Source organism: Melanostigma gelatinosum, assembly GCF_949748355.1.
Source record: "Melanostigma gelatinosum genome assembly, chromosome: 1".
NCBI classification, from domain to species: Eukaryota; Metazoa; Chordata; class Actinopteri; order Perciformes; family Zoarcidae; genus Melanostigma; species Melanostigma gelatinosum.
The window spans coordinates 29,278,423-29,306,203 of record NC_136634.1 but is presented as its reverse complement, the minus strand read 5'-3'; the positions used below and the strand labels follow the sequence as shown (position 1 = coordinate 29,306,203).

The window sequence follows — 27,781 nt, the reverse complement described above, 5'->3', positions numbered from 1 at the left end:
GGCCTGCCTCGGTCGGCGCTAGCTGCTATTGGCCTGTCTCGAACGATTCCGTCGTGACGCCCTTTCCGGTCATTACGCTGTCATTTTCTTCGGCGATCGCCAACCAAACGTAAATAATATTAATTCATACATATCAAATAATCTATGTGTCAAATTTCATGAATATATATGGACGTTTATATGTCTAAATACTATAGGAAAGTGACTTTGATGAGAGAAAGCAGAAAGAACGCTCGGGCGACGCTTAAACAGCTCGAATGGAAATTAAGGAGCTTTTATTGCATCATTTGGAGTTGTTGAAGCGTGATATCTTATTGTGAAGGACAGAACTACGGTCCCGGATGTGTTGACAGCATTGATGGTCATTTTTGTGACCCTGGAACAAGCGAATATCCCCGAAAAACCAGCAGCAGCCAGTGTTTACAACGAGGATAGAAGTCCGTACGGATTAGGCCAAGAGCAGTGCACGGCTAATTCACCCGTGTTAGCATCGTTTTAATGACTCTGGTAAAGGCAAAGCTAACTGTAATAATTACAACAATATTTCGTTTGAAAGGTACGAAGTTTAACTTCAGTTTAACACCATTAAATCAACTGAAAACATTACACGATCATTTTTATCAACATTGTAAGTGAATTGTATTGAAACATTAGCTAAAAACTGTCCGGTTTGGGGTACAACTCCGTTAAGTGGCTTACTGAACGAAGTGGCTAAGCTGAACTAAGTGAGCTGAGTGAACTGTACTGAACTGAACTGAACCTACCAAAAATAAAAGGAGGAAAAGGGAAAAGTTGTTTGGTTTTTGAGTGGAATCCAGTTGGGACCCTTCAGGTGGACTCGACCCCTTTCAAGTGGGGAAAATGCAGACGTTAAAAACTTAACTGAACAGTAAAAGACGGAGAACTTGACAATGTCTCGAGGTAAGAAGAGAGGCCCTCGGCCCTCTGCATAGCCTTTGCAGTTTAAGTGAATGGGGACAATATTGTTGCTTGTCATAGTCTTCAACCAATCAGATTTTTAGTTTGACATGTTGGGCGTATACTTTGACGTGACAGAGCTCTCTGGGTGGCCTAGCCGAGTACGTCAGCAATAACGTGCGGATCAGTCTTATCGTGTGGTGTGATTGGTCAGAGGACTAGCGTGACTGTTGTGAAGCTGAAAGCTACCTTGCAGAACTTAGTAGTAAGAGTTCAGGTTGAAAGATATGTAAGAAGTTACGACATTGACATGACATTTTTAGCATTTTGCTTGCTGTAGATTTTTTTTTTTTTTTTTTTACCAAGCTTTGTTTTTTTAACACTCAATGGCTGAAGGAGGAGAAATGGATTTCTCGAGGAGGACATTTCAAGAAAAGCTGGACAAATCTGGATTGTGTGGTGATGCTTTAGCCCTGTTTGAATCAGTAGGGAACAGCTGCCTAAATGCTGCAGGGAGAGTTTTTAGCGCGTGAGTTTGTGCATGTTTTCCTGCTAAGCTAGCTAAGCATTGCCTGCCAGAACACGCGTCCCGTGTACAATGTTTTTCTACCGTGGTGGGCGTGTCAGGTATTACGTTGTCTGTTACGTCGGGTGGGTTGCCATGTTAAGCGCAGTGGCTCCACCGAAAGAACATTATATTTCCCACAATTTAAATTTCTGCATTTTCCAAATGCACTAGTATTATTCAAACATATTGTTCAGTTCATAAGCCTTGTACCAAACGGTTTAATACGAATAAGTGTATTGTTACGCCCCTAGAAACAAATAATAACCCGTAGCTGTGGCATCATAATGAGGTTATCAGGAGGTGGTTCAACTGTAGTAGGACAGCACTGAAGGCCCAGGTATAAAATGCACAGCCCGCCATTGCATTTAACGTGTGTGAATGCAGCCCAGTCTTACCAAATGGCGTATCAGACTGGTATGATCAAGCCATGCCTAAAAAACAGAAGTCATGCGTAGATAGCCTACAAAATAATTAAGCAAGTTATCCACATCATCATGAAGATTATTTTGAAAAGACTATGTACATATAACAAGCGTAAATTGTCACGTCGGAAAATGCACGAAAAATTAGGTAACTTTTTGTCAATATTATACAAGGATACATTGATGAATGACACAATTTTACAGTCCTTTGGCATGCAATGAGAATGTCTTTCTTGGTGTTTGCGTGTCATATCTTATCAAACTTAGCATAAATACTGTGCAACCTTCTTTGATGAGTTTACTGAACTGCTGTCTGTAATCTGTATTGATTTTGACTGTTGTTATTGTTGGTGACTTTAATATCCATGTTGATAATCCCCAGGACAGAGAGTCTATAGAAATATGTGGTGTCCTTGATAACTATGATCTGACTCAGCATGTGACAGGACCCACCCACAACAGGGGGTACACTCTGGACCTAATCATCACCAAAGGTGTAAACATTTCCAAGGTTGCTGTGACTGATGTTGCACTCTCTGATCATTTCTGTGTTTTCTTTGAGAGTGCAATCTCCTTGCACACAAATGTCCAAACCAAGGTTGTGACAAAGCGTTACATCTCTGAAAACACCAGTGAACTATTTATTCATAAGTTCTCCTCCACACCAGCCCTCTCTTGCCTCTCAGTCAATGAGCTTGTAGATGGCTTCAATTTTAAAGTTAAAAATATTATTGATGCCATTGCACCCACTAAAGTGAAGGTTGTCTCGGGTAAGCAAAGATCTCCTTGGAGAAATGCTACGTTGGTCAAAATGGAGAAACGAGTGTCGGCAAGCTGAGCGCAGGTGGCGAAAAACTAATCTCCAGGTTCACTGTGACATCTATAAAGAGAGACTTCGCAAATATAATTTGGAACTTAGAAATGCAAGGCAGTCATTCTTCTCTGACATCATAACCAAAAACAAGAACAATACACGCGCCTTATTTGCTACTGTCGACAGGCTAACAAACCCTCCAGTGTCGGTAGCTGCTGAACTCCAATCCACCTGGGCATGCAATCAATTTGCCTCCTTTTTTACTGACAAAATTCAGAAAATTAGACAAGCAGTCAGTGCCTCCACACCAACCACAGGATATGTGTTGTCCCGATCTCTGAATAACATCCATTCAAATATCATGACACAATTTCATTCAATCGATCGTAGAAGCCTAGAAGACATTATACAACATCTGAAGTCATCCTCCTGCTGCTTGGATATTCTACCAACACACTTTTTCAAAAATATTTCAAACTGCATGACCACTGATCTTTTACAAATTGTAAACACATCCCTTCTCTCAGGTGTCTTCCCACAAGCCATAAAAACTGCAGTTATTAAACCACTCCTAAAGAAGGTTAGTTTAGACTCCGCAACGATGAAAAATTATAGGCCAATATCAAATCTCCCATTTTTGAGTAAAATAATTGAAAAAGCGGTTTTCCAACAGCTGACCAACTTCTTGACCGTAAATAACTGCTTTGATGTTTTCCAGTCAGGCTTTCGACAGCACCACAGTACTGAAACTGCTCTTGTTAAGGTTTTCAACGACATCCACTTAAACACAGACAATGGCAGAAGTTCAGTCTTAGTCTTACTAGATCTCAGTGCTGCATTCGACACGGTCGACCATGCCATACTCCTAGAAAGACTAAAAATCTGGGTGGGACTCTCTGGCACAGCACTTAACTGGTTTGAATCCTACTTGAAGGGCCGAGAATACTTTGTGTCTGTGGCTCATTACACATCGGAGCTGACTAAAATGACATGTGGTGTTCCCCAAGGTTCAATACTGGGGCCTCTTCTGTTCAACATCTACATGCTTCCACTAGCTCAGATTATGGAAAACAACAAAGTGTGTTATCATAATTTTGCAGACGACACACAAATCTATATAACTATGTCACCAGGGGACTATAATCCCATACAAGGGCTGGGTAACTGCATTGAACAAATCAACAACTGGATGTGCCAGAATTTTCTTCAATTAAACAAAGCAGAAGTAATTGTTTTCGGTACCAAGGACGAACAATTGGAAATCACCGCTCAGCTTCAGTCACTGATGTTAAAACCCACAAACCAAAACAGAAATCTAGGTGTAGTTATGGATTCAGATCTCAACCTGAACAGCCATATCAAGACAATTACAAAATCATCCTACTATCACCTGAAGAATATATCAAGGATTAGAGGACTTATGTCTCAACAGGATTTGGAAAAACTTGTCCACGCATTTATCTTCAGCAGACTGGACTACTGTAACGGTGTGTTTACAGGTCTCTGTAAAAAGTCAGTCAGAAAGCTGCAGCTGATTCAGAACGCTGCAGCTCGAGTCCTCACTAAGACCAGGAGGGTGGATCACATCACTCCAGTTCTGAGGTCTTTGCACTGGCTTCCTGTCCAACAAAGAATTGACTTTAAAATCCTGCTGTTGGTTTACAAAGCACTGAATGGTTTAGGGCCAAAATACATCTCTGATCTGCTTCTACCTTATGAACCATCCCGACCCCTCAGGTCGTCTGGGACCGGTGTACTATCTGTTCCCAGAGTCAGAACTAAACATGGAGAAGCAGCGTTCAGTTTTTCTGCTCCACATATCTGGAACAAAGTCCCAGAAAGCTGCGGGTCTGCTGAGACCCTCAGCTCATTTAAATCAAGATTGAAGACTTTTCTGTTTGCTGCTGCCTTTAATTGAACCACATTCAATTCATATATTAATCAATTTCCTGCATTTCTGCATTTTACGACTGCATTTTATTTCTTGCACTGTTTTTTTAATGTTTTAATGAATGTTCTTAATTGTTTTTAAATCTCCTTTTCTTTTGCCTTATGTTTTGATGCTTTTAATGGTTTTATGTGAAGCACTTTGAATTACCTTGTTGTTGAAATGTGCTATACAAATAAACTTGCCTTGCCTTGCCTATACAAAAATAAATTGAATTGAATTGAATTCAACATTGGATAAAGCCAGGTTCAAAATACTGTGTAAACCCTTGGACTGCCGTTTTAATGCCTCGAGTTCGCCAACTTGGCTTTTTTGCAAGCAGTAAACGGAAGGGCCATATTAGGACTGTGGGTGAGTGATGTAGAGACGCCATATACGCCCTATACGCCATATACGCCCTAAAGAATACCCTGCTTTATGGTCTACTTGACTCTAAGGCTACATCCATAGCCTACTAGTCCATTTTCAAATGAAAACAGAGTTTAAAAAAAGAAACTATCTCCGTCCACACGGTGTTTCAGCATCGTTTTTGCATTGATCTCCGTCCAGGCTAACGCGCCTCAAAACAAATATAACATGACTCTTCACGTACATTGGGCATGCGCGTGGTTGTCGATGTAAACAGGAAGTAGATTGATTGATTCGTTAAAAAAAATATGACAGAGTAATAAAGTAGTAATAATGAAAGGTCGTGTTTGATACTTAAGATCTTCTCTAAAATCTTCCTCTATGAACTCAAACAGACACAGTTCGTGGAAAGTTTTAGAAGTTTCATTTTTCAGACTTAGTTACAACGCTGCAGGTCTTGTTCTATATCTCGCTCACATGTCAAATTTACTTTAAAATCAACATTTACACGTAAAGGTTTACTAGATTATGGGTCCATAAATGTGGTCAACACACGTCTCTCACTCGTTTCCTCAGTTTCGTTGTTCTCACTCGTAGCTCTGCTGTTAGCTTAACTATCTGTCCTACTGAATAGCATTTACTGGTTTTGTTCCTTTTACATTTTATCTGCGGACTTCACAATAGATGTGCAGAACAAAGTAAGCATTAATAAGGACAGGAAAGTCCCCCGTTTTGTGTCCATCACCCTCCCTAAAGCCGCTAACCGTGACTTCAGAAGTCCGCTCCGTTGGTCTGGTAACACCGCTGGTCACGCCGCTCGCTAATCGCTCCACTAACAGCTGCTTCCTCCGTAATAATGCAGACTTTAACTGAACAGCTGCTAGTAAAGACAACAAGGTCAGCAGCACCTGTAATCAGTTGTCCATGTTGAATTAACCCGGTAGTGTGACGAATCAGGGAAGGACTGCTAAGAACCAATCAAGTAGTGAACGCGGGTGTGGGCGTCAGCATTTCTAAACATATCCGTTTTCGACCGTCCACACGAAAACGCAACCCGGAGTTCTCAAACGTATCCGTCCTCGGGAGCGTTTTCAAACTCCTCCGTTTTCGGTGTTCGAAAATGCCGGCGTAGTGTGGACGCTCAGTGTAAACGTAGCAAAACATGCGTTTTCAAACGGAAACGGAGTAGGGTGGATACCTAAATGGACCGTAATTTACGAAATGAACATCATGCTGTATTGAAGAAGACTTGAAACTAGAGATTGAGACCATAAACCCATGTTTACAATGTTTACTGAGGTAATAAATCAAGAGAGAAGTAGAGTCATTTTCTCATAGACTTCTATACAATCTGACTTACTTTTGCTACCAGAGAGTTGCCTGCCTTGTGAACCAAATTGTTATAGTGTTTTAAATCGTTTTTAACAGTATTTTTTAACTTCACAGGCTAAAAAATGTCAGGTGGCACAACCACATATTTATTTAAAAAAAAAACATTTCTTCAAACTGAAATTTTTGACAAGTATCCCTGAGAGCAGTGATTCTCAACTGGTGGGTCACGACTCAAAAGTGGGTCGCGGACCCGTTTTCACTGGGTCGCGGGCCTTTGCCTGTAAAAAAAATGTATAATGTCTTTCACTCAACATTGCTAAACATTAGTAAATCATGTTAGAGCTTTAACTATAATATGATCTAGTGTCATTCTTTGCAGTTGCACCACCTGACATTTGCAACTCATTTCAAATTAAACAGGCATCTACTAGAACACTAGCAGTAGCTTTTGTTCTTGCCAACACCTTCATACATATACATTTTGAATCGAACAAAGACATTTATGATAAAATAACATGTTTCCAGTTTTACATTGGTTGTACCGCTCTAACATGAAAAGTGTACCAGCCTACCTATAAGTTGAAAGTAGCTATTTATCAATATTTAAAACTCACTCTGCCATAAAGGTCAGTTGAGGTCCTCTTGATGATGCAATAACCTGTTTACTGTTCTGCACTTTAATTCTATAATAAAAGTCCCATCTTTACAGCTGTGCCATCCTGACATTTGAGAACATTCAAAATGCTGGACAAAAGATTTCAAATGATCTCAACAGCTTAAAACTATTGGTATTTGTAAAAATGTGGTTTATTTGAATCGTTTCAACAATAAAGGCATGCCATAGTATTTTATTTCAAATGTATTATCATTTAAATACCCTTTTTAATCGTTTTCTTAGTCTGTTCATTTGCTAGGACGGGTGCACCGCTTGACGTTTTCCGGGTTTGAGAAGCCAAAGCATGAATATATATTACTTGATTGTACTGAAAATGTATTAAAACTGGAAAGGTTTTGTAGAATGAAATGATATGTCATGAATTGATACAATTATTTTTAAAGGAAATAATGGACTCGGACACAAAGATATGCATGCCATTGACCCAATATACGACTGAAGTCGAAGAGACAATGACCTTTGAAGACATTGATCGTAAAATGTCATACATTACTACAGGTGAATACGGTAAAAAACGTTGTACTAATAGATATCACCATGACACTTCCCCAGTTGATTACGCAGAGTAATCAACCCAGAGTACTCAGTTTTCTGAAATTGAAATATGCAAATTAGGCATTATCTTATGATAACCTTTAGTAACGTTAGGAGGAATCTACAAATCGACAAAGTAGTAAAGTGAATACCTAAATGTGTATTTTGGACGTTTTCCTTCCAAGACGTGCTATGGAAGCAAAATAGCCCAAAATCTCAAAAGATATTTTATTTCAAATGTATTATCATTTAAATACGAATGATTGTCAAAATTGACAATATCATGAAAAACAATCTTTCTAGCTTCCTGCTTCCTTCAGGACCACCTCATGTTGATAAGAGAGCAGAGGATATGTCCCGAAGTATTTGTATTCATACGTCACCCCCGCGCACCAAGGCTCCAGTGTCAACCACAAACCAAATTGTGTGAGAATCTGATACACAGCGTACGCAAAGTGGCCCAGGTTTAATGCACATTTGACACATGTTTGATGAAGCAACAACCAAAAGCGGGCCTACTCAGACATGTACAGTGTTTTTACACAAACACATATTTTAAGCTATCTTTGGATTGTATGTGATTGAATGCATTACACATGGGATATTTCCTTCCATTCCATCAGTGTTTCCTTCTGCTTCTCATGGGATATATGTGGGTTTACAGTCACATTACGACAGCACTGGCCTACATTCTATACGATCTGGGAGCCGGCGTTGAAGTCGTTGACGTCTGCCATACCCGTGGCAAAGATTAGTGCTGAGTTAAACATCCTTCACAGGAAGAAGGATTTGATATCAGCCGCTGGTCAGCTAGTTTGTGTTTGATTCATGGAAACGCTGGTAAACATAGACTAATAGCAACAGGGCTACGGGGTTGCTGCTGTCCACCTACTCAGCATGTCCTTAAATAAAGCCAGCTGTAGCTTAAAAATAAATAAAGCGGTTAGCAATATGATGCTGATACTGTTTATCAGACTCTGTGACTGATGTTGCTCCAAGATGTTATTTCATTGATATGTTCACTGAAGAGGTGTTTAATCCAGATAACTCAGATTATCTCTTGATTTAAAGCAACCACAGAAGCGCTGTGAAACATTACGAAAGATACCTGATAAATAAATGTATGTTGACAGCTGTGTCCTGGCTGAAAGATTGTTGTTTGTTGGACCAATCCACCTACCCCCCTCCTGCCCCCGTGTGTGCTTTTGAGGACTTTATACTTCCTCGTCCATGATTACATGGATAACATAAAAAAAATGTCTGTAGGTATAGCTACGAATTGTGGATGAGACCAGCTGCAGCTGCTGTCTCATGTCATGAGCAGCACATTTCCTTTGTCACACTCAGAGGTGTCCCCCTCCACAATGTCACGATGAGTCCAAGAGTGCTGTTTTTTTCCTCGCATGTGTGGACAATGCACACATGCCTTGGTCTATGTTTGCGTGCCCCCCCCGAGCATCACGGGCCGCTTTTCCGTCAGTACCAGGCTTACAAGCCCCTGCGTAGTGCGGCCTCGGGAGGATTTCGTTCAGCCGCCATGTTGATCCAAGGCCTCTTGTGCTTTTAAATTGTCTACTCTAGCTTATCACATTCTATTGTAAATTTTCATATTTTGAATTATGTCTTGTACTATTGCACTGTGTTCATTATCATGCACAGATCACCAAGCTAACTTCCTTGTATGTGCTAACATACTTGGTAATAAAACATTTCTGATTGGGTTCCATTGGGAAGTTATACGTTTTCATTATCCATCAAAACATCGATATGTCATTTAATGTTCATTATAATCGAATGAAGTTTCGGACACAGATGAACGATACGTCTACAATGATGCACAGTGTCGGCTCGTGGTTTTGACAGTGGACTATTCGGGTATTATGTGAAACCCTAGTAACTGGACCTTGAGTTCAACATTTTTTGGTTTTCCTAAATAAAACAAATTTAAAAATCAAAGTTAAAATGTCCTCTCTGCACATCTCTGAGAGACATATCTCAGAACCTGCACTGGACTCATCAGAGGGACTTTGTGTCAGGTTGAGCTGGATTTCCAGTTCATGACAATCCTTTGCTTTTAATGAAAAATAAAAGATGGACGCCACATTCTCTTTCACATAACTATATGACGTACTGTTCAAAGTAGTACTACTTTCAATACTCAATACTCAATTACTCAATTACTCAATACTTTAACTTCTCTTTCTACCTGAGTATTTCAACACTCTACCCACTCCTGCTTTGATAATGCTGAAGGTCAATTAACAGTGAACACACTGTACTCTGAAATATCAGCTCACAGCAACAAATCCCCAAATCTACATGGGATACATGGCTAATTCTGGTGTTTATGGTCTCATCACTTACAGTGATGCCTTTGAAGGCTCATTGTGCTGTGGGTTGAATGGAATACCTCATGGGTTTATGACCTTTATGAAAAAAAACAAGTGTTCAGAACTCCTATAGTGTTTCGATGTGTGCCAAGAGAAGATAACTACGAACTAAAAAGTCAAAAACTGAACAGCTCAGCCATGTTATTAGTTCTGCAGCACTGTAGAACAGCACACTGTGGATCCCTACCTGCAGACTGGAGAGGAGGAGCTCTAAGCCGCTGGAGGAGCTCATGGAGGCTGTCATACTTGGTCGGCCTCTTTCTGTAGCGAACAGACAGACAGACAGACGGACGGACAGACAGACGGTTAAATAGACGGAAAAATAAACTGTCAGACAGAAAGTTAAAGAAACAGTTTGTATTTTTGTTTGCCTGTTTATTTATCTCTGCAACAACAAGACCAACAAACTGTGAAACAGATAAATATACAAGCAAATAGAAAGATGAATAAACAGGCAGACAGAAATATAAGAACATGTTTAAAAAGACGGATAAATAGAAATATAAACTAACAGACGGAAAGACAAACTGCTAAACCTACAGATCAATAAACAGGCAGACATAAAGATGAACAAACTGTTAAACAGACAGACGAGCAAAAGAACAGGCAGACGGACGGACCAACAGACAAATGAGAAAAAAGAAGCCGGAGCAGCAGCACCGAGGCAAATCCAAAGTGCGTCCTGACCGCTGTGCACACAGCGTCTCACACACACAAGGAACTTAAAGCGTCGGTCTCTCTCGTCTCTCTCACACCGAGACAGACGCGTCACATGCATTATTGCTGTGTCTAAGGAGAGAGAGCGACATGGAGACTCTCCCTGAATTAAACTTGGCTGGGAATACCTCCGTGTGTGTGTGTGTGTGTGTGTGTGCGCGCGCGCGTCACTGTTGCAAACAAGTATATTCAATATGTGTACAGTATGTGTTTCTACACATCTTCCAGAGAGTGTCTTTTTTAAAATATAGCAGAAAACCCTGTTTGCTTCCTGTTGTAAAATACCAGCAGAGTATATTTGTTGAGTTTTGCATGGGGCTTTGTTAGTGTTGCAGAACACTGTCAAATGCATGAACACAAATAAATGTGTGGGCAGCCGTGTGTCTGTGCATGCGTGCCTGTGCATGTGTAACCCTATCCCTCCAGGATAAAGCGCTCCAGAAAACATTTGCAGTGTTGAAAAGGCCGCCACTATAAAAAAACCTTGACAAGGCCGGTTGGGCAGCTGCGGGACACGAAATATATACAGTAGGAGACTTCAACCAATAAGGGTTTTGATGTCTGGTAAAAATATTTATTTTGAAAATAGGCCATTTGCATTGCAATCACCAAACTCCGCTAAGATGACAAGTGTGTGTGATTCAATGCTAACTAAGCTTCTGTTTCTGGGTAACGCCACATGTCTGTATTTATATTGGTACAGTACCTTCAGAAGGGAGTATGGATTTCATGGTAATTACCACTTTTGACTTTCAAGAATGAAAAATGTGGTTATTTCACTATTGTCACCATAATACCATTTTTAATCCAAATATTGCAGTGATAACCATTTTATTGTCAGGAGGTTACAGAACTATTGTTATGGCACTACGAAATAGTTTTGCTTCGATGCTATCTTTAAATGCGTTTCCCCATTATTATCTCCGCCAGGGGATCATGCTCTCGCTCGTGTGTGCTTTTGTGAGTGAGTGAGTGAGTGAGTGAGTGAGCACTTCTGTGTCTGTCCATGCATTCTGCTGCAGCACACTGCATAATATTTTGGGTGGCCAGTCATGGCTCCCTGTCATTGACCCCCCAGCGGGTAGGGCTGGCATGTGATAACACAGCTGAGGTCATCTCTGACCCCCAACTGCTGCTCTGTGCCCAGAGACACAGAGGGGAGAAACCATAGACTACATGTCTGTGGTTCCCCTGTCCGCTGTCGCTGTCACTCTTCCTCTACGTTCATTCATCAGCCACATTCATCCCCTACAAGCAACACTAGCTCCCCTTGGTGGCATGGAGGGTATCCAACTACTCTTTCCCTTGCCGCTACCGTAACCTCTACTCCACGACCCATGAATATTCCCGTGAGAATCACAGACTCGCGCTCACGCCCTAGTTATGGTCGGTTTCGAGGTGCTGCACGAGTGATCCGTCATATTGCACATACCCCCAAAGCTTCCTGTGGTGATGACGACACAGTCTTCCCCCATCAAAATGTGTCTGATTAATGCACGCTCTGTAACAAACAAGGCTCACATTTTAAATGACTTGTTCACAAGTCATAATTTGGCTTTTTTATTTATGACAGAGACCTGGCAACGGAATATGGAATGCATCCATTTCAATGAACTCTGCCCTGTGGACGGCTCTTATGTTGGGACACCGCGTCTGACAGGCCGCGGTGGAGGCCTCGCCGTGATCTGGAAGAATCAGCTTTCCTGCCAATTGGGGAGCACAGACTCCTATGCTACTTTTAAGCTGCAGCTCACTAAAGTGGGCAGGCTAAAGCCGTTTTACTGTTTTTTAATTTACCGACCTCCAGGTCCTGCAGGTCAGTTTTTATCAGAGTTCACAGACTTTCTGACCTCTATTATCAAGCTAGACAAAGTGCTTCTGGTTGGTGATTTTAATCTGCATATCAATGATACCACAGAATGCAGTGCCACTGAGTTTCTCAATATTACTGAATCTTTTAATTTCATGCAACATGTTTCTGGCGCCACTCACAGGGGTGGTCACACCTTGGACCTTGTGTTTTCTCTGGGTCTTGATATTGATAATACCCGTTGTGAGGACCTACTGATCAGTGACCATAAATGTATTTTCTTTGATCTTTCTGTCAATGCTGACTCCTTGTGTCTGAAACAAACATTCCTCAACCGCATTATTACTCAGAGTACAGCTGATCATTTCTCTATGCACTTCTGCTGTGATATTAACACAAATCTCAATGATGTTGAACTCTTGATACAGTCATTTAATGAACATTGCACCACTTTGCTGGATAAAGTGGCACCTCTTAAGGAAAGGACCAGGGCTGCCTACAACACTTCTCCGTGGATGACAGACGCTGTGTGCAGCCTGAGACGGAAGTGTCGCAAGACAGAGCATGATAAACCACAACTTTTGAATTTAATTACAGCAAAATCCAAGTCTTCTAACTCAGAGATAGATCCTAGCCTAGACTTGCTCACTCCAGAAATTGAGAAATATACGGGAGCTCTAACTAACATGAGTCGAGTTTTGTTTTCTCAGGTGACAAACGCAGAAGCAGCAGCTGACGAAAGGAAGCAGGCTCCTGTCATGTCACCAGGCAGTCTGGTGTGGATAAGAGTCCACAAGCGCAAGTGGAGTGAACCAAGGTGGACCGGTCCATGGGAGGTAATATTGGCAACCTCACATGCAGTAAAGGTAAAAGGTAAAATGGGAGCGACTTGGCACCACCTCACTCACTGTGCAGCAGCGAAGGTAACGAGTAAGACACTCGCAGAGATAGGATTGAACATCAAACAGGCAAAATTTGAAGCTAAAGATACCCAGAAGAGGGGTTAGACAGTACTGAAGATGATTTTTCCCCCACAAGTTTAAGCGATGGCGTCCATTAGGAGACTCTAGGTTCAGTGGGTTATGGAAGTCTGTAATTATTTTCTTCCTGATTTCAGCAGTTTCCCTCTTAGTATGGGGAATTAAACACAGACAGGAACCAGAACACATGCATGACTACATCGAGATTCGACATTTAGCCTCAGTAGCTAATCAAACCGATCCCCGACCACGTAGAGAGGCTTCCCTGAAGACACTCACCTATGAAAATGTTACTCTCACTCTTATTCAAAGAAGGTACGGCATAAGTATGAAGAACCAAAAGAGGGGCCGATAGCCCAAAGGGAGCTTTTGATGACCAAGTGTACATAGATGTCATAAGGCTGCCAAGGGGGGTGTCTAATGAATTTCAAGCCAGAAATCAAATAGCAGCAGATTTAGAATCAGTTTTCTCTCAAAGGGTAACAATTAATAAAAATGTCGATTGGATCAACTACATTTACGATAACCAACAGCGTTTTGTAAACTTCACCAGGGACACCATATCAGGGCTGCATGCGCAGCTGGCGAAGACTAGTTTAATGACCTTGCAGAACAGAATGGCATTAGATATGATTTTAGCAGAGAAAGGTGGCGTTTGCCAGATGCTTGGGTCTGCTTGCTGTACTTTCATTCCAAATAACACAGCTCCTGATGGATCGGTGACCAGGGCACTGGCGGGAGTGACAGCACTCAGCCAAGAGCTAGCAGACAACTCCTGGTGTCACTAATTCATTCACCGACTGGTTGGAGGCAGACGCAAATACAGGGCAACCAGTTATGTGTAGAGGATGAGGGAGAATTGGAGCTTCTGATGGCCACAGTCTAGATGAGGCCACCAGCGGCACTTCACAAGCAGTTCCTGACCATCCTCTCGGTCAGGAACTGAAGGACCTGATAAGGCCCAGATGGACTTCTGAAACACATCCGGTGAGATATTGGAAATTTGGGAAATAGACGGATTGTTTTGGATGAGTATTTTGAGATTTTTTTGTTTAATGGGTTATAATGGGATTTTAGGGTGTAAGGATTAAGAAATGTAATTTTGTCAAGTGTAAAAGAACAGTCAAGGCTTCTCAGTATGTGTTCTCTAGCCTACAGACTGTCTCCTGATCCTGCCAGCCCCAAGACATGGAAGGCAGTGAACTTCAACGCATTCGACTGGTTTTTGAGTTAGCGAGGCAAGTGTAGGGAGAAACAGACCGGATAGGAATACTTGAAATGATATCTGTATGCATGAATTGTTGTTTGCCACTGTTTAGATAGTTAGGGAGCCTCTCCCTGGATTGAGTAGGGGAGGGGACTCAAGGAACATTTTGGTAGCTAACCCACAGTGAACTGTGGGTTAGGGGGGAATTATAAGAAATTTGAGCATAGAACTGTGTTTAGTAGCTATAATAAAAGTGTTCAATGATTCATATTTAAGAATTCATAATTAGTCATAATCATAAGTGTTTTGGAAATGCATAATTAAGATAAGCATAAAGTGTTTTAGGATAAGCAGCTAGAAGTAGAATTTGAGACATGAAGCTTTTGCCAAAGTTGCAGAAGTTTAACATTGATACTGAATGTTTATCATAGAGGGATTAAACAACAACTGACAGTCATTGAATGTGTTAGTAAACTCAGGGACAGAAAGGCAGACAGGCGAATACACTCCTGGAAGTTAGCCAATAGGAATTGGGATAAACGGATGGGGAGGAGTCGCGAACGGATATGAGGGCGGGAGATAGAAAGTGTTTTTCTGCCTCTTTTAGCGTGTGGTTGCCTGGGACGGCTGTGTCCTGGGACCAGAGGTAGTTTTTTCCAAAGTGGGTTAATATTGTAATATTTCTTAGGAGTAATTACTCCATTGTGTAACTGTAATCGTACTTGCATCAGTGGAATTAAATTCCTGTTAATTGTAAACCAGTTTTGGTAGATTTATTGTTGCAGCGTGTCGACTGTACAAAGCAGCCGGACACGTGCTCTGGCCTCCTCGCTGTGGAACAGACTCAAACTTCCACAAGCGGCTCTGGAAAGTCACTGGGCTAGAAGTGCATCGCTCATATCTCAAAGACCTCAGAGTTTCCTTTAATATTGGAGTAAAGGAAGCTAGAACTGCTTATTTTGCCAACTTAATCTCTTCCTCAAAGAGAAATCCCAAGATTTAGTTTGACACAATTAAGATAATTGTTTCACCGTCTGTCTACATTGCCATGCTGTTCTGTTGACGATTGCAACAAATTCCTTATCAATTTTAATAATAAGGTAACAGGTATATATCAAAACTGCCTTTCTTGTCCAACATTTTAGAGAAAGTGGTGGCCAAACAACTTACTGCTGCACTGGAGAGGCACAACATGTACGACAAGTTCCATTCTGGGTTTCGCAGACAACACTCTACTGAAACCGCTCTCCTGAGGGTTTCAAATGACAGTCTCATGTGTTCTGATGCAGGTGACTGGTCTGTGTTAGTTCTTCTGGACCTCAGTTCTGCATTTGACACTGTTGACCATAACATCCTGATTAAGAGGCTACGTGATTGGGTGGGCATATCTGGCATAGCGTTAGACTGGTTTACGTCTTACCTCAATGACAGAAGTTTCAATGTCTCTGTGGGTGATTTTGTGTCTGTTACCTCTCCACTGTCATGTGGCGTACCGCAGGGCTCGGTTCTGGGGCCTCTGTTATTTTCCCTTTATCTTTTGCCTTTGGGACTGATTATAAAAAGTTATGTGTCCTATCATTTATATGCAGATGATATCCAACTCCATCTGTCATTCAAACCCAGCGAGGCCTTCACATTAACCAGGAGGGGGCGTTCGTCTAAGACCTAACCGTGATTTGTATACTAATCTCAACCTGTTGAAATACAAGCCGAACACACAACCTGGAATCACATGACTGCAATAAAATTGTTGTTTATTGTGAAGAATACTTACCTGGTCATCATGACATGTATTTTCAGTCATCAACTCATGTCACCAGATCATTTACCTGCATGTACAGTGTTCATTCTGTAAAAACAATTGATACAAATCTACAAATTAATATGAATGCAAATGTTGTTCTCTGTTATTGCATAGAAGTCTTTATTGTATTTAACAGACAAGTCGCTGTTATTATTTGGAAATCCACATGTTTGTATGGAACAATGTACACTGTAACCACAATACGCAGTTTGGAGTCGAGTTAAAGGTTTAGGGGGGGTCACATGACGAGAGGGACACACCTGTTTATGTCTGGTTGACACTTGACCTTTAAGCAATGTTATGCCCCACCCCTTCCTGTGTTATGGGAGTTCACAGGTAGGACCCAAACACAAGACCACAGGAGACAGAAGTTACTATTAACAGGTTTTATTTAGACGGTGTGAAGGTCTGGAGCCCGTGGTCCGACACCCAAGTGGCAGATCGACGGTGTGAGGCCCGTGGCTCGACACCGGAGGGCTGGCAGCTTGACGGCGAGAGTAGTCCGTGTCACACAAGGAGGGCAGAGCGCCGGAGTGTAATCCGTAAACACAAGGAGGGCAGAGGACGCCACGGGGTTTCAGCGGGTGAAAGACGGTACGACCTGACCACCCCAGACTGCAGGACCAGAGCTTATGTAGTGACAGGGGACTCATTAGTGGGCCCTGAGTCTGGTGTGTCAGGCTGCAGGAGGTGATCGGCTGGAGTGTCCTCAGCTGTGCACAATCAAGGGTGTGGCCATGGGAGGCGTCTGGAGGCAGAGGACAAACACAGAGCACATGGCACACAATAACAAACGGGGGAATGACAGAACACATGAGGAGAGGAGATCAGGGGAAACAGAGGTAACACCGAACAGGTCAGACAGGGATCCTGACATCCTGTTACTCAGAGCACGCTGTAGTACGAACGTACTTAGCATGACCCAGTCCATTGTAGTTAACTCTTGATTACAATGCTCATTTTCAGCCTGATGAAGGTTAAATATTAACCGAAACGTCGCTTTATTTAATTTTTTTATTTGTTTATTCGTGTTTAACTTGAACCAGCGAGAATAAAAGGTAAAACGCAAGGCTTCTGCAACTTTTTCCTCGCGAAGTCTCCCGCCGGGGGCCATCATGGCTGGCAGGGACACACACAGACGTGAACGAAATACGGACCGGTATGGAGATGAACGCAGCAGAGGCCGCAGAACACGCTACCACAGCCCAGAACACCACGGCAGACCTGGCTCCCCCCGAAGAGGTAGGGTCCACTCGGACAACCGTAGGCTCAATGAGTATTCCGAAGGAAACATTACCGGATACGAGCACAGTGGACAGGGCAGCTGGAGCGGAGCGCGGCGCACTGATTCAACTCATAGACACCGCGTTCCGTCACCACGTTACCGCCGGTCGTACGCCTCGGTCACTAGAACTGGGCGCAGACCTGATGAAGGCGGCCCTGTTAGACGTCATGGTTCTCCTCGACGGGCACACGGAAGTGGGTCTCGGTCCAGGCGCCACGGACGCGCGGAGCGCACCTGGACACAGCGCGCCACGGACAGAGATGACGCACCCCCACGGCGTACGGAGCCATTCCGACACCGTGACCACTCCAACCACCACCGGACCAGCCCGGTAAGAAGAACAGAAAGAGACTATTACAGCCGGAGAGGCCATGTTTCCGGCTCGCGCCGCGGCTCGCAGGAGCGAGTTCGCGGAGCGCGCGCTCCTATCGTGAGGAGCGCGTGCGTGTCGACCACGGACCGGGGAGGGCCACAACAACACGCACAGAGCAGGACTACACGATGGCGGGCGCAGAACGACGCGGCAACGCTACCGCAGCCGCGAACAACGGGATGACAGCGGACCCAGGTCGGACGACCCGGACTTTGCTTTGAAGTGCCGCAATCTATTCAAGGTGATAAAGACATTACATCATTTTCTAAATGTCACAAATGAAAAACCTCCTTTGACTATAGAAAAAATGACTGAACATCTGACCACAGCAATCAAACCTGCAATCCCAAATCCCAACGTTTTAAAGACAATTGAAGGCAACGCCAAGAATTGGGCCAAAAAACACTTTACACTCAACACTCAAAGAGCATTACGAGAAGACAGTGGAAGTTGAACTGGAGGCACTCTCGAAGCTCAGAGTAAAAGAATGGGGAGCTCCTTTTCAAATAGCCTCAAATTGGGCTAGAAAGAGCCTGGGAAAGAGATTAGCTGGTGACACACTAGAAAATGCAAAGCAGGTGATCACAGACACATTGAGGCAGCTCACGGAAGAGGAGTGCGATGATTCCTCCAGCATCACAGATCTGGAGTCAGCAGATGAATCACCAACACCGAGGGACAGGTCTCCTACGCCCGCAGCACAGGGGGCGACGGCAACAGGTGAGGCAGATCAGAGTGCACCCAGCACCCCCATCTTGTCCCAGTCCCAGATAGAGGACCTCCTCCCTCCACCACGAGGGAATGAGGACACGCCTGCCATCGCTGGGGCCACGCCCACTAACCCTCAACATCCTTCCCCACGTCCACAGAGGATGCAGGACCGAACTGCCAGCCGCCGTTACACGGGAGGCTCCTTCTCTCTCGTGCCGAGAAAAGCAACAGGACCCAACCCTCTGACCCGCCCCAGAGTGGCCCCTCCCAGGACACAAAGTCCTGACAGCCAAGATGCGCTGTCCACCACCAGCTCCCCTGAGGAACTCTCCCAGGAGGAGCTCACAGCTCCTGGGGACCGAAATTCGGACAACACATCCCACACAAGCGGGAATATGGGCCCAGTGTCACTCACCCCTCGTGGGGGGAACAGACTCCAGACTGCAGTACAGACCCTACTGGGCCGCACACCTGGGGACGTCACCACGCCACAGGGACCCGGACCCTGTCATCCCACCAGACACCATCCAGAAAGACACACGATTGGATCCTCTACATTAAAGAAATATGTATCATAATTGGCGACTCGAATGTTAACAGATTTCCCGCCTATAACGTCACAGGACTGCAGGTCGACGGCTTCCCGGGAGCCAACCTCAGACATGCTGAAGACATTCTGGAAAACACCAGGACCACAGGACCAGTGGAGAAAATCATCCTCGCCTTCGGCCTGAACAACAGAGTTCAGAAATCCAAAGAGACTGCAGTCAAACAGCTGCAGAGAACATTGAGAATGTGTAAGCTCAAGTTTCCTCTTGCACAGGTACTGGTCCCACAAATCAACTTCTCCCCCGGCCTCCCTCTGCAGGAAAAACGGTCAACAGAACAACATCCCAACAGTGCAGGAGGAGGTATTCAGGACGGACCACAACCACATCCATTGGACACCTCGAACAGCAAAGGTCATCTTTAATCACTGGTGTAGTCATCTTGGTTTAAACTAGAGGTCCCCACTAACCTACCTGCTAAGGAGGGGGACAAAACAGTTATCAATTTGGCCACAAATTTCAGATGCACCGCCAACCAACTTTCTCTCCTTAATAAAGGATTGAGTTTTATTCCCACTAAAGGCACTAATGAGGACATCAAATTACAAGCTAGATTTGACTTACAACAGTATCACAGGAGACTGAAATTAGCAGCCTATTACGAGGACTCACCTGAAACAACCGGATTAAGATTCATTCGTAAATCTAACTGGTCTCCCCCACAATCAGTAATCCCCCAAGAGATAGCTAAAATGATCAGGGCGGACACAAAGTACTTCCAAGAGTACTTCACTAATCACCAGACACCTCCAAATTTGACCCCTCAAGAATATCTTGCCCTATTGGAATTAACAAAAAACTAAAGATTAGTCATTAAACCAGCGGATAAAGGCAGCTCAATTGTAATTATGGACAGAGAACAGTACTTATGGGAGGGGTACAGACAATTGAACGATCCTAAATATTATGTCAAATTAGACAAACCTATCTATTTGGAAACAATACCTATGGTGAACAAAATCCTAAATTCTCTCTGTGTAAAGGGTTTCATGAATAAAAAACAAAAGCATTATCTGATGGGGGACAATGAACCCAGAGCCAGGATATTTTACATGCTGCCAAAAATCCACAAGGATGCTGCAAAGTGGAGCATACCACACATCATTCCTCCGGGGAGACCTATAGTCTCAGACTGCAATAGTGAGACATATTATACAGCAGAGTACTTGGACTATTTTCTTAATCCACTCTCAATTATACATCCAAGCTACATCAAAGATATGTATCACTTTGTAAACCTGGTGAAAGAACTAACTATTCCAGAAGATGCTATTCTATTTACCATCGACATCGACAGCTTGTACACAAATATAGATATTAAGGAGGGCATGTTGTGGAATATTTCTATGAAAAGTCGGGAGAAGAGTGTCAAAGTGTTATCAAATCAATGTCAAATGAAACAGAGTCTGGATGAACGATCAAGGTTGTAATAGTCAATTTATTTGCTTGCAAGCAAAGAGAACACTGTCCCACAGACATATCACGTCATCTGCAGGAGGTGCTCTGAATAACACAGTCAGATGCATGTCTTGCAAGCAAAGAGAGCACAGTCTCACAGATACATCACCGTCATCTGCAAGAGGTGCTCTGAATAACACAGTCAGATGCATGTCTTGCAAGCAAAGAGAGCACAGTCTCACAGATACATCACCGTCATCTGTAAGAGGTGCTCTGACAACATAGTCAGATACATGGACATTTATACTGCTTCCTTTGATTGGGTCACTGTGACCTCATCAAAGAGTTCAGTCACAAGAAATACAGAGTCTGAATAAGCCTGTTTTACCATCACACATCACATATACATACAGAGGGTCATGCTCTTCAGCTGATGCGCATCAGGAAGTACCGTAATCTAGACCTCTGTGTGTCGCCGTCTTTGAAGACAGAAACAATGCACAGGAAAACAGATAACATAACAGATAACAAATAACAAGACACCTGGATGCAAAACTGATAGAATCATCTACTCAAATAGGTTTTGTGCCTGCACTTTTAAAAACTTATATTCTTCTATCCTAAAGCATAAGACGATGACATATTTTCCCATAACAGGCATGCAAGCCATAAAAAATATCTTTCAAAAAAATCCCAACAAGCACAGACCAGACAAGGAGCTATTGCAACTCCTAGAAATTTATCTCATGAGAAACGACTTTGTTTTCAATCAAGATATCTTTTTGCAGATCAAGGGAACAGCTATGGGTAAGAAATTCGCTCCAGCATACGCAAACATCTTCATGGCAGAGTGGGAAGAATCAGCCCTCAAGGCCTGCACACTGAGACCACTGCATTACTACAGGTTTCTAGACGACATCTGGGGAATATGGCAACATTCCAGAGAAGAATTTGACACATTTCTCAATACTCTACATAATCACAGAGAATCTATAAAAATTAAATCCACACATAGCCTCACAACAGTTGATTTTTTGGACACAACCACCTATAAAGGAGACAAATTCAAAGAAAAAAACACACTGGACGTTAAGGTCTTCTTTAAAGAAACACACACATGCTCTACTTTTCAAGACCAGTTTCCACCCCAAACATATGTTGGGAACGTAAAGGAGCGTGTTTGGGTTATCAGCATTTAAGAAACTGAATTCTTGACATCAATAGAATTATTGATGTATGTAACAATTATTAATGATTATTAATAAAAACGGGGCACCACCCTGCGAACAGGGACCAATAACCAAACGATAAAACTAAGTCTCATAATTAGTAGTCACTCATAATGTCAATAGTCTGCGTATGACTATACATTCAGTGACAGTGAAGGTTTTAAGTTCGAGCACAGGCTACTACATACAGTCTTATCAAATACATATGCACAAGTAATCACAGACGACTGCTCCTTAAAGTATAACAGAGTTTATTAAATCAAAATAATAAATGATCAGATCAATTAATATTGCAACCAACAAACGTTATCATACAATTTTATATGCCTAAACTAAAGAATGAATAAAATGGATGAGGGTGTATGTCTGTGTGTGTGTGTGTGTGTGTGTGTGTATGTGTGTGTGGGTGGGTCTGTGGGTGAACAGGAAGGAGAGTCTTACAGCTACCGCTAAAAACTACAAAGATGGCGGCGTCGAGTGACGCGGGCCAAAAGGGGAGGGGCCTTAAGATACTACAGCTAAACTAGCTAAACTACCACCAGATGGCGGAGTCGAGTGACTCGGACAAAATGGCGGTGAGACTGCTGTATGTAATCACGTGTGCCGATGCAGCACGTGTGTTGTGAGGCGATCGTTTCAACGGGGTTTCCCCAGGGGCAGAGATAAGAAAGAGAGAGCAAAGGCGGGGGTCATGAATCAAGCTTCTGCGGGCGGTCCGCGTTGCAGTGAGAATGGGGATCGCTGGCGTATCGTACACAACGTGCCGTTGTCGGTAGAACTGCCAGCAGTTATGTACGATTGCCGAGATTCCACACTTCACTCACAGAGATGATTTAATGAGGAGAGAATAATACACGAAGTGTAGTAAAACAAATGAAAAGAAATCAAATAAATCCCAAGCAAACAGTCATAGTTAATACACGAATACAGCGGAGCTTCTCTGCTCCGTAAAGAGTTGCGTAATATCACGCGACAGTAACTTAAACACAGAAAAACACGGGAATATCAACATATAAATGAATGACCTGAATTAAACTTATGTTAATTTAAGTTAAGCTATGCCCAGATGCCATGAATCTTACTTGTCGATGCTTCGTTGCAACGTTGAAGTGTTCGTGGCAAAGCGGTCCTTTTTCTCGGCAGGAAGGGGGGGGGGGGCTGCTTGCAGCGCGGCTGGTAGCGGGCGCTGTGTGTCGCACGGCTTTTGCTGGTGCGGCTTCGGTCCGTCGTGGCGTGAGCTCGTCCTGGAGCGAAACGAGCAGACGTGAACTATCCTCGCTGCAGGGAGGACAGTTTAACTTCGGCTGAGACGACGTGGTCCGTAGGTCTCCCGGTAATCATCGGTCAGGAGAGGATTAGACGTCTTCCTGCCGGAGTGTGCGCAAAAAGAAAAAGAAGGAAAAGCAGAGAACGGATCGCTGAAGCGGATTCGTTATCGCGGGCTGTTTCGTCCAGCGAAATGGCTCGTGACCTGTCAGGGTTTGAGTAGGGGAGAAGGGCCGTTGCGTCCTCGTGGCCTCCGTCGTGCTGGAGGGGGGAGGAGAGGCCGATGTATCTTCATGCGTCCAGGACGACGGTCCGGGTGAAGAGCGGTTGCGTGCTCCCTAACTCAACCGAGGTCGAAGGGAAAAAGCATGGAGGTCTGATCTACAGACAGTTTTATAGAACAGTGGCTGAACCACAGGGGGTCCCGGAGCCCCTTGGCTCTCGGCCAATGAGACTGCAGCGGTGCACCCAGGTGACTTCAGGAACCATAGTTTTTTTGGGGGGGGGGGGGATTCACACCCAAGTGTGAAATTCCACCCAGAGGAGCTGGCTCTCATCAAACTACAGGTCAGGATGAGACCTTTGCTTGAAAAAGTTAAGGCCTGATTCTCTTTGTCCACAGCACATATTGAAGCCATTTGGTCAGACCCCAACACTAATATAATGAATGTTACAAACATGTTATATACCCAATTAAAGAAGAGATTCTGGGCAACAATATCCTTTAAGTCATTTTACACACTCACGATTCTACACAACTAATATAATCAACTAGAAGATGTACCACAATGTTGTAGGTGCGTGGAAACAAACAAGGAGGCATTTCTGCATTTTACTACTGTATTTTATTTCTTACACTGTTCTTAATTGCTGTTAAATCTCCTTTTCTTTTGCCTTATGTTTTGATGCTTTTAATGGTTTTAAAAAGGACTGCACAATATATCGCCATTTCCTCCGGGACCGAGTTCGTGCAAGGCGTACACTATAAAACGCAGATCGGCAGAGATCTTTTCCAGACGTGGTTTGTGTGTTAGTAATTGCAGAATTGCGGCAGTGTATGGTTGATTGCGTGCAGCGCAATGTCTCAAGGAGACATCGATTCATATTTAGAAAGTGCACAATATGTCGGCATTTCCTCCGGGACCGAGTTCGTGCAAGGCGTACACTATAAAACGCAGATCGGCAGAGATCTTTTCCAGACGTGGTTTGTGTGCGAGTAATTGCAGAATTGCGGCAGTGTATGGTTGATTGCGTGCAGCGCAATGTCTCAGGGAGACATCGATTCAAAAAAGCGAGTGTCTCTCCACTCCGGTTCTGCCCTTTACGCACCGGTCACATGACAGCGCATCCACTCCCAACGCCCTCACCGACAAAACCCGGGCCGGTCCTCTGCCCGAGCACAACAGTGCGCACCGCACAATAACCTCGAGCCAACATCCACAGTAAACCAACACCTGATACGCGTACCTGTTTATCTGTAAGTGGGAGCACGTGCGGCTCTAACAGTTAACCCCTTCGGGAAACGAGGGGGGTGAAGCCCTAAACATTGTTCAGTAAACAAAGAATCATTTCAAAGTGGAGTACCGTGGCCTGATTGTCCTGCTGAATCTCTAAGGAAAGAAATGTGGCGCTGCACCACTGTTTGTGCATTATGTACAGTTTTTCTTTACTTTCTATGCTGGAATACCTGGCGTCAAACCTGCTGTCTTTAAGTATGAAACATATAAACAGAAGCACATTAGGCCTACTAAATAAAAAGGAAAATGACTGAGGGATAATCTTCAAGACAGGGGTCTAGATTGAGTAAAAAAGCAGGAGCAACTTTCAGGCCCTGTCATTTCAGATGATATAATGTTTAATTAAAGCATAAATAACACACAGTAAAGCCCAAGTTTAGTTCCCAGCTTTGCACAATTGGAGGTCCAGCCTACAGAGTAAATGTATCGTTTAAAATAAATGGTTTCTATCGTTTCCATGTTTTATTTTTGCAAACTAATTCCTTGATAATACACATAAAATAAAAAAGATGTAGTGCAATCATGCAGCATCACTAAAACTAAAAGCACAAAATATATTATAATTTATCTGTTGCCTACAGCCAGAGGCCTTTGTTTCACATCATCCTTCATCTCTTTCTCGTCCCTCATTTCCTGTCAGCTCTCCACTGTACCCTCTAATAAAGCAACAAAAATACAATTGAAACAAATCCTGATCTGACCTGCAGGAGACCCACGGACTGAAAACCTGAATGTGTGCTGAACGTGCTGCATGGAGTCTGATGGCTGTAATGCAGAATAAGACTTCATGCGAAACAAGCCTTAGACGACATCATGTGTTGTTGGAGTTAAAGTAATAACTACATAGTTTACATATGTAGTCATTTGACTTCACCACATGGCTGCTACCTAAATGTGATGGACACCATTCTAAAAGAATCAATCTTCACGATGTTCCACTTCACATCATGTCTAATTGAACCACATGTGGGAAGTTTTGTTGTACTTGTTGGCTACATAAGATAATCATCTCGTCTGTATCTAAAGGTGGTACCAACAAGGCAGAGAGGGAAACACTTGAATCCTTTACCGCCATTGTGCTCAGCTTTACAGGGAGCTCGTCAGAAGTGAAACGATCTAAAACGACGCTTAAAAAATAAAATTTAAACCAATCGTGTTCCGCCCATACAGGTCAAATCAAACTCATCTTTTGACACTCACCGTCCAACCATGCAGCCTTCCTCCTCGGCTTCCCTGCTGTACTTGTGTCTGGCGGCTGGCGGTCCCAGGGCATCAGATGTGCCGAAGAACACTGCAGAGGAATACACTGCTATTCCAGATCTCCCTGCTCTGACGACTTCATATCCTGGACTGGCTGCCGTTGAAGACGGGGGAGATGAGGAAATCTGGACGCTGTGAATTCCCTCAAAAGCATCCATGTCTCTCTCAGGCTCCTCGGGAACTTGTAGACGTCTCCACTGAGGTTACAATCAGTTTGTCAAATGCTTTTAGTGGTGTTTAGTGATCCTGATATACCTGCGGGTGCCAAGCACAGACAATTCAGAAGAGAAAGAGTTTCATCCTGGAATTTGGAATCGCACGAAAACTAAAAAAGTTTCACTCAATAAACCTCACAGTCAAAGTCGTTCAGTAGCCAGTGGACGAGTCAAGACCTCTGCAGTGTTTGAATAACTTACACACGTGCCAGAGGAGCTCAGGCTCTTTTATTTGCCGGTTCTCATGCTCAAGGAATGTGTTTCTTTGTGAGATATCCAGTGTAAACATTACTTCAACTTAAGTTAGGACAGTATCATACACGAGAAGCTGCGAGAAACTTAATCCAGGATGATTTAAGGACAGCAAAAATGCACAGAACATACTCACCAAAGTGTTCAAAATTGATCTCTAGTCGTTGCAGGAGCATCACAAATCTGTCAAAACAGCTGAAATCGTGCTTTAATAATCTCAAGATTGAACTCTGTCCGCACTTCTCTCTGCTTTTTGGTCTCCTGGTTAGACAGGAAGGGTTAATCACTAACACCCTCTGGCCAGTTAGAGTACAGCTGTACACATTTCTTCCAGCAGAGAGAGAGGGGGGGGGGGGGACGACACACAGTCTCACCTGATCAAGAGGTTTCCATGAGGAAAAACCGAATGACACAAAATGAATCAATGTTCCCTGTATAGGTGTGAACTGAAATCAAGAAATGAGAATACGTTCAAACAGGTTGTGTGTTCACCAAAAGCCAGAGATAGTTAACTGGGTGTTCCACCTTGAGTAAACTGCTTTCATAGAGTTATATTTCAAAAATGTCAACACAACTACTCAGCACTCGTGCCTTTCAGCAACCAATTTGTGGCAGTGTGGGCGCTCTGCTGTCCTCAGATTTGTTCAGATTAACAGGACCTGGCCTCACAATGCAGCTTTGTTGCTGAAGCAGATTAACACATCAAGTGACCGGAGGTGTAGGAGTCCCCTGCTCTCTTTTTCTTTCCGGCTTCCTTTTTTTCCCCAACATCATTCCAACGAACGCTGCGGCTACACATCTCGGGCCACAGTGACTCCGATGGACAGACGTTTTCATGTTGCGTGGTAGGTAAAAACTTCACAGCTTTGTGTTTGAGGCCCTCACATGTTGCATTTGCCTGTTGTAGCCCCGCGAACATCTCCTCAGATGTATTGGTGTATTTCAGATCTATGAAATAAGGGAAAATATTATTTGAAATGGTTATTTAAATGTGCAGAAAAATGGAAAATCAGTATCAGTTGATTAAGAGAAACCAAACATATGGATTAAAGAGTACGTAGAGAAAATATATGTTTTTTTTTTACTTTATCATTTTAGATTTGTGACCAAACTGGCCTTATGAGATCCAGGCTGATCGCTGACGTTGAGCTGAGACGAAGCACAGAGAACACAGCCACACTGGTTTGCTTCATGTCACA

General features: G+C 43.3%; 1 protein-coding gene across 1 annotated transcript in view; it reads right to left on the bottom strand.

The window, feature by feature from the left end:
- The window catches only part of agbl1 (AGBL carboxypeptidase 1), a 174,828-nt gene extending 164,228 nt beyond the window's left edge, over positions 1-10,600 (bottom strand). Inside the window, exons 1-2 of the mRNA XM_079273586.1 lie at positions 10,571-10,600; positions 10,138-10,211 (exon numbers count right to left, since the gene is read on the bottom strand). Coding sequence (XP_079129712.1) covers positions 10,138-10,194 — 57 coding nt within the window. The 5' untranslated portion in view covers positions 10,195-10,211; positions 10,571-10,600. The remainder of the gene's footprint in view (positions 1-10,137; positions 10,212-10,570) is intronic.
- Positions 10,601-27,781: the final 17,181 nt, after the last annotated feature.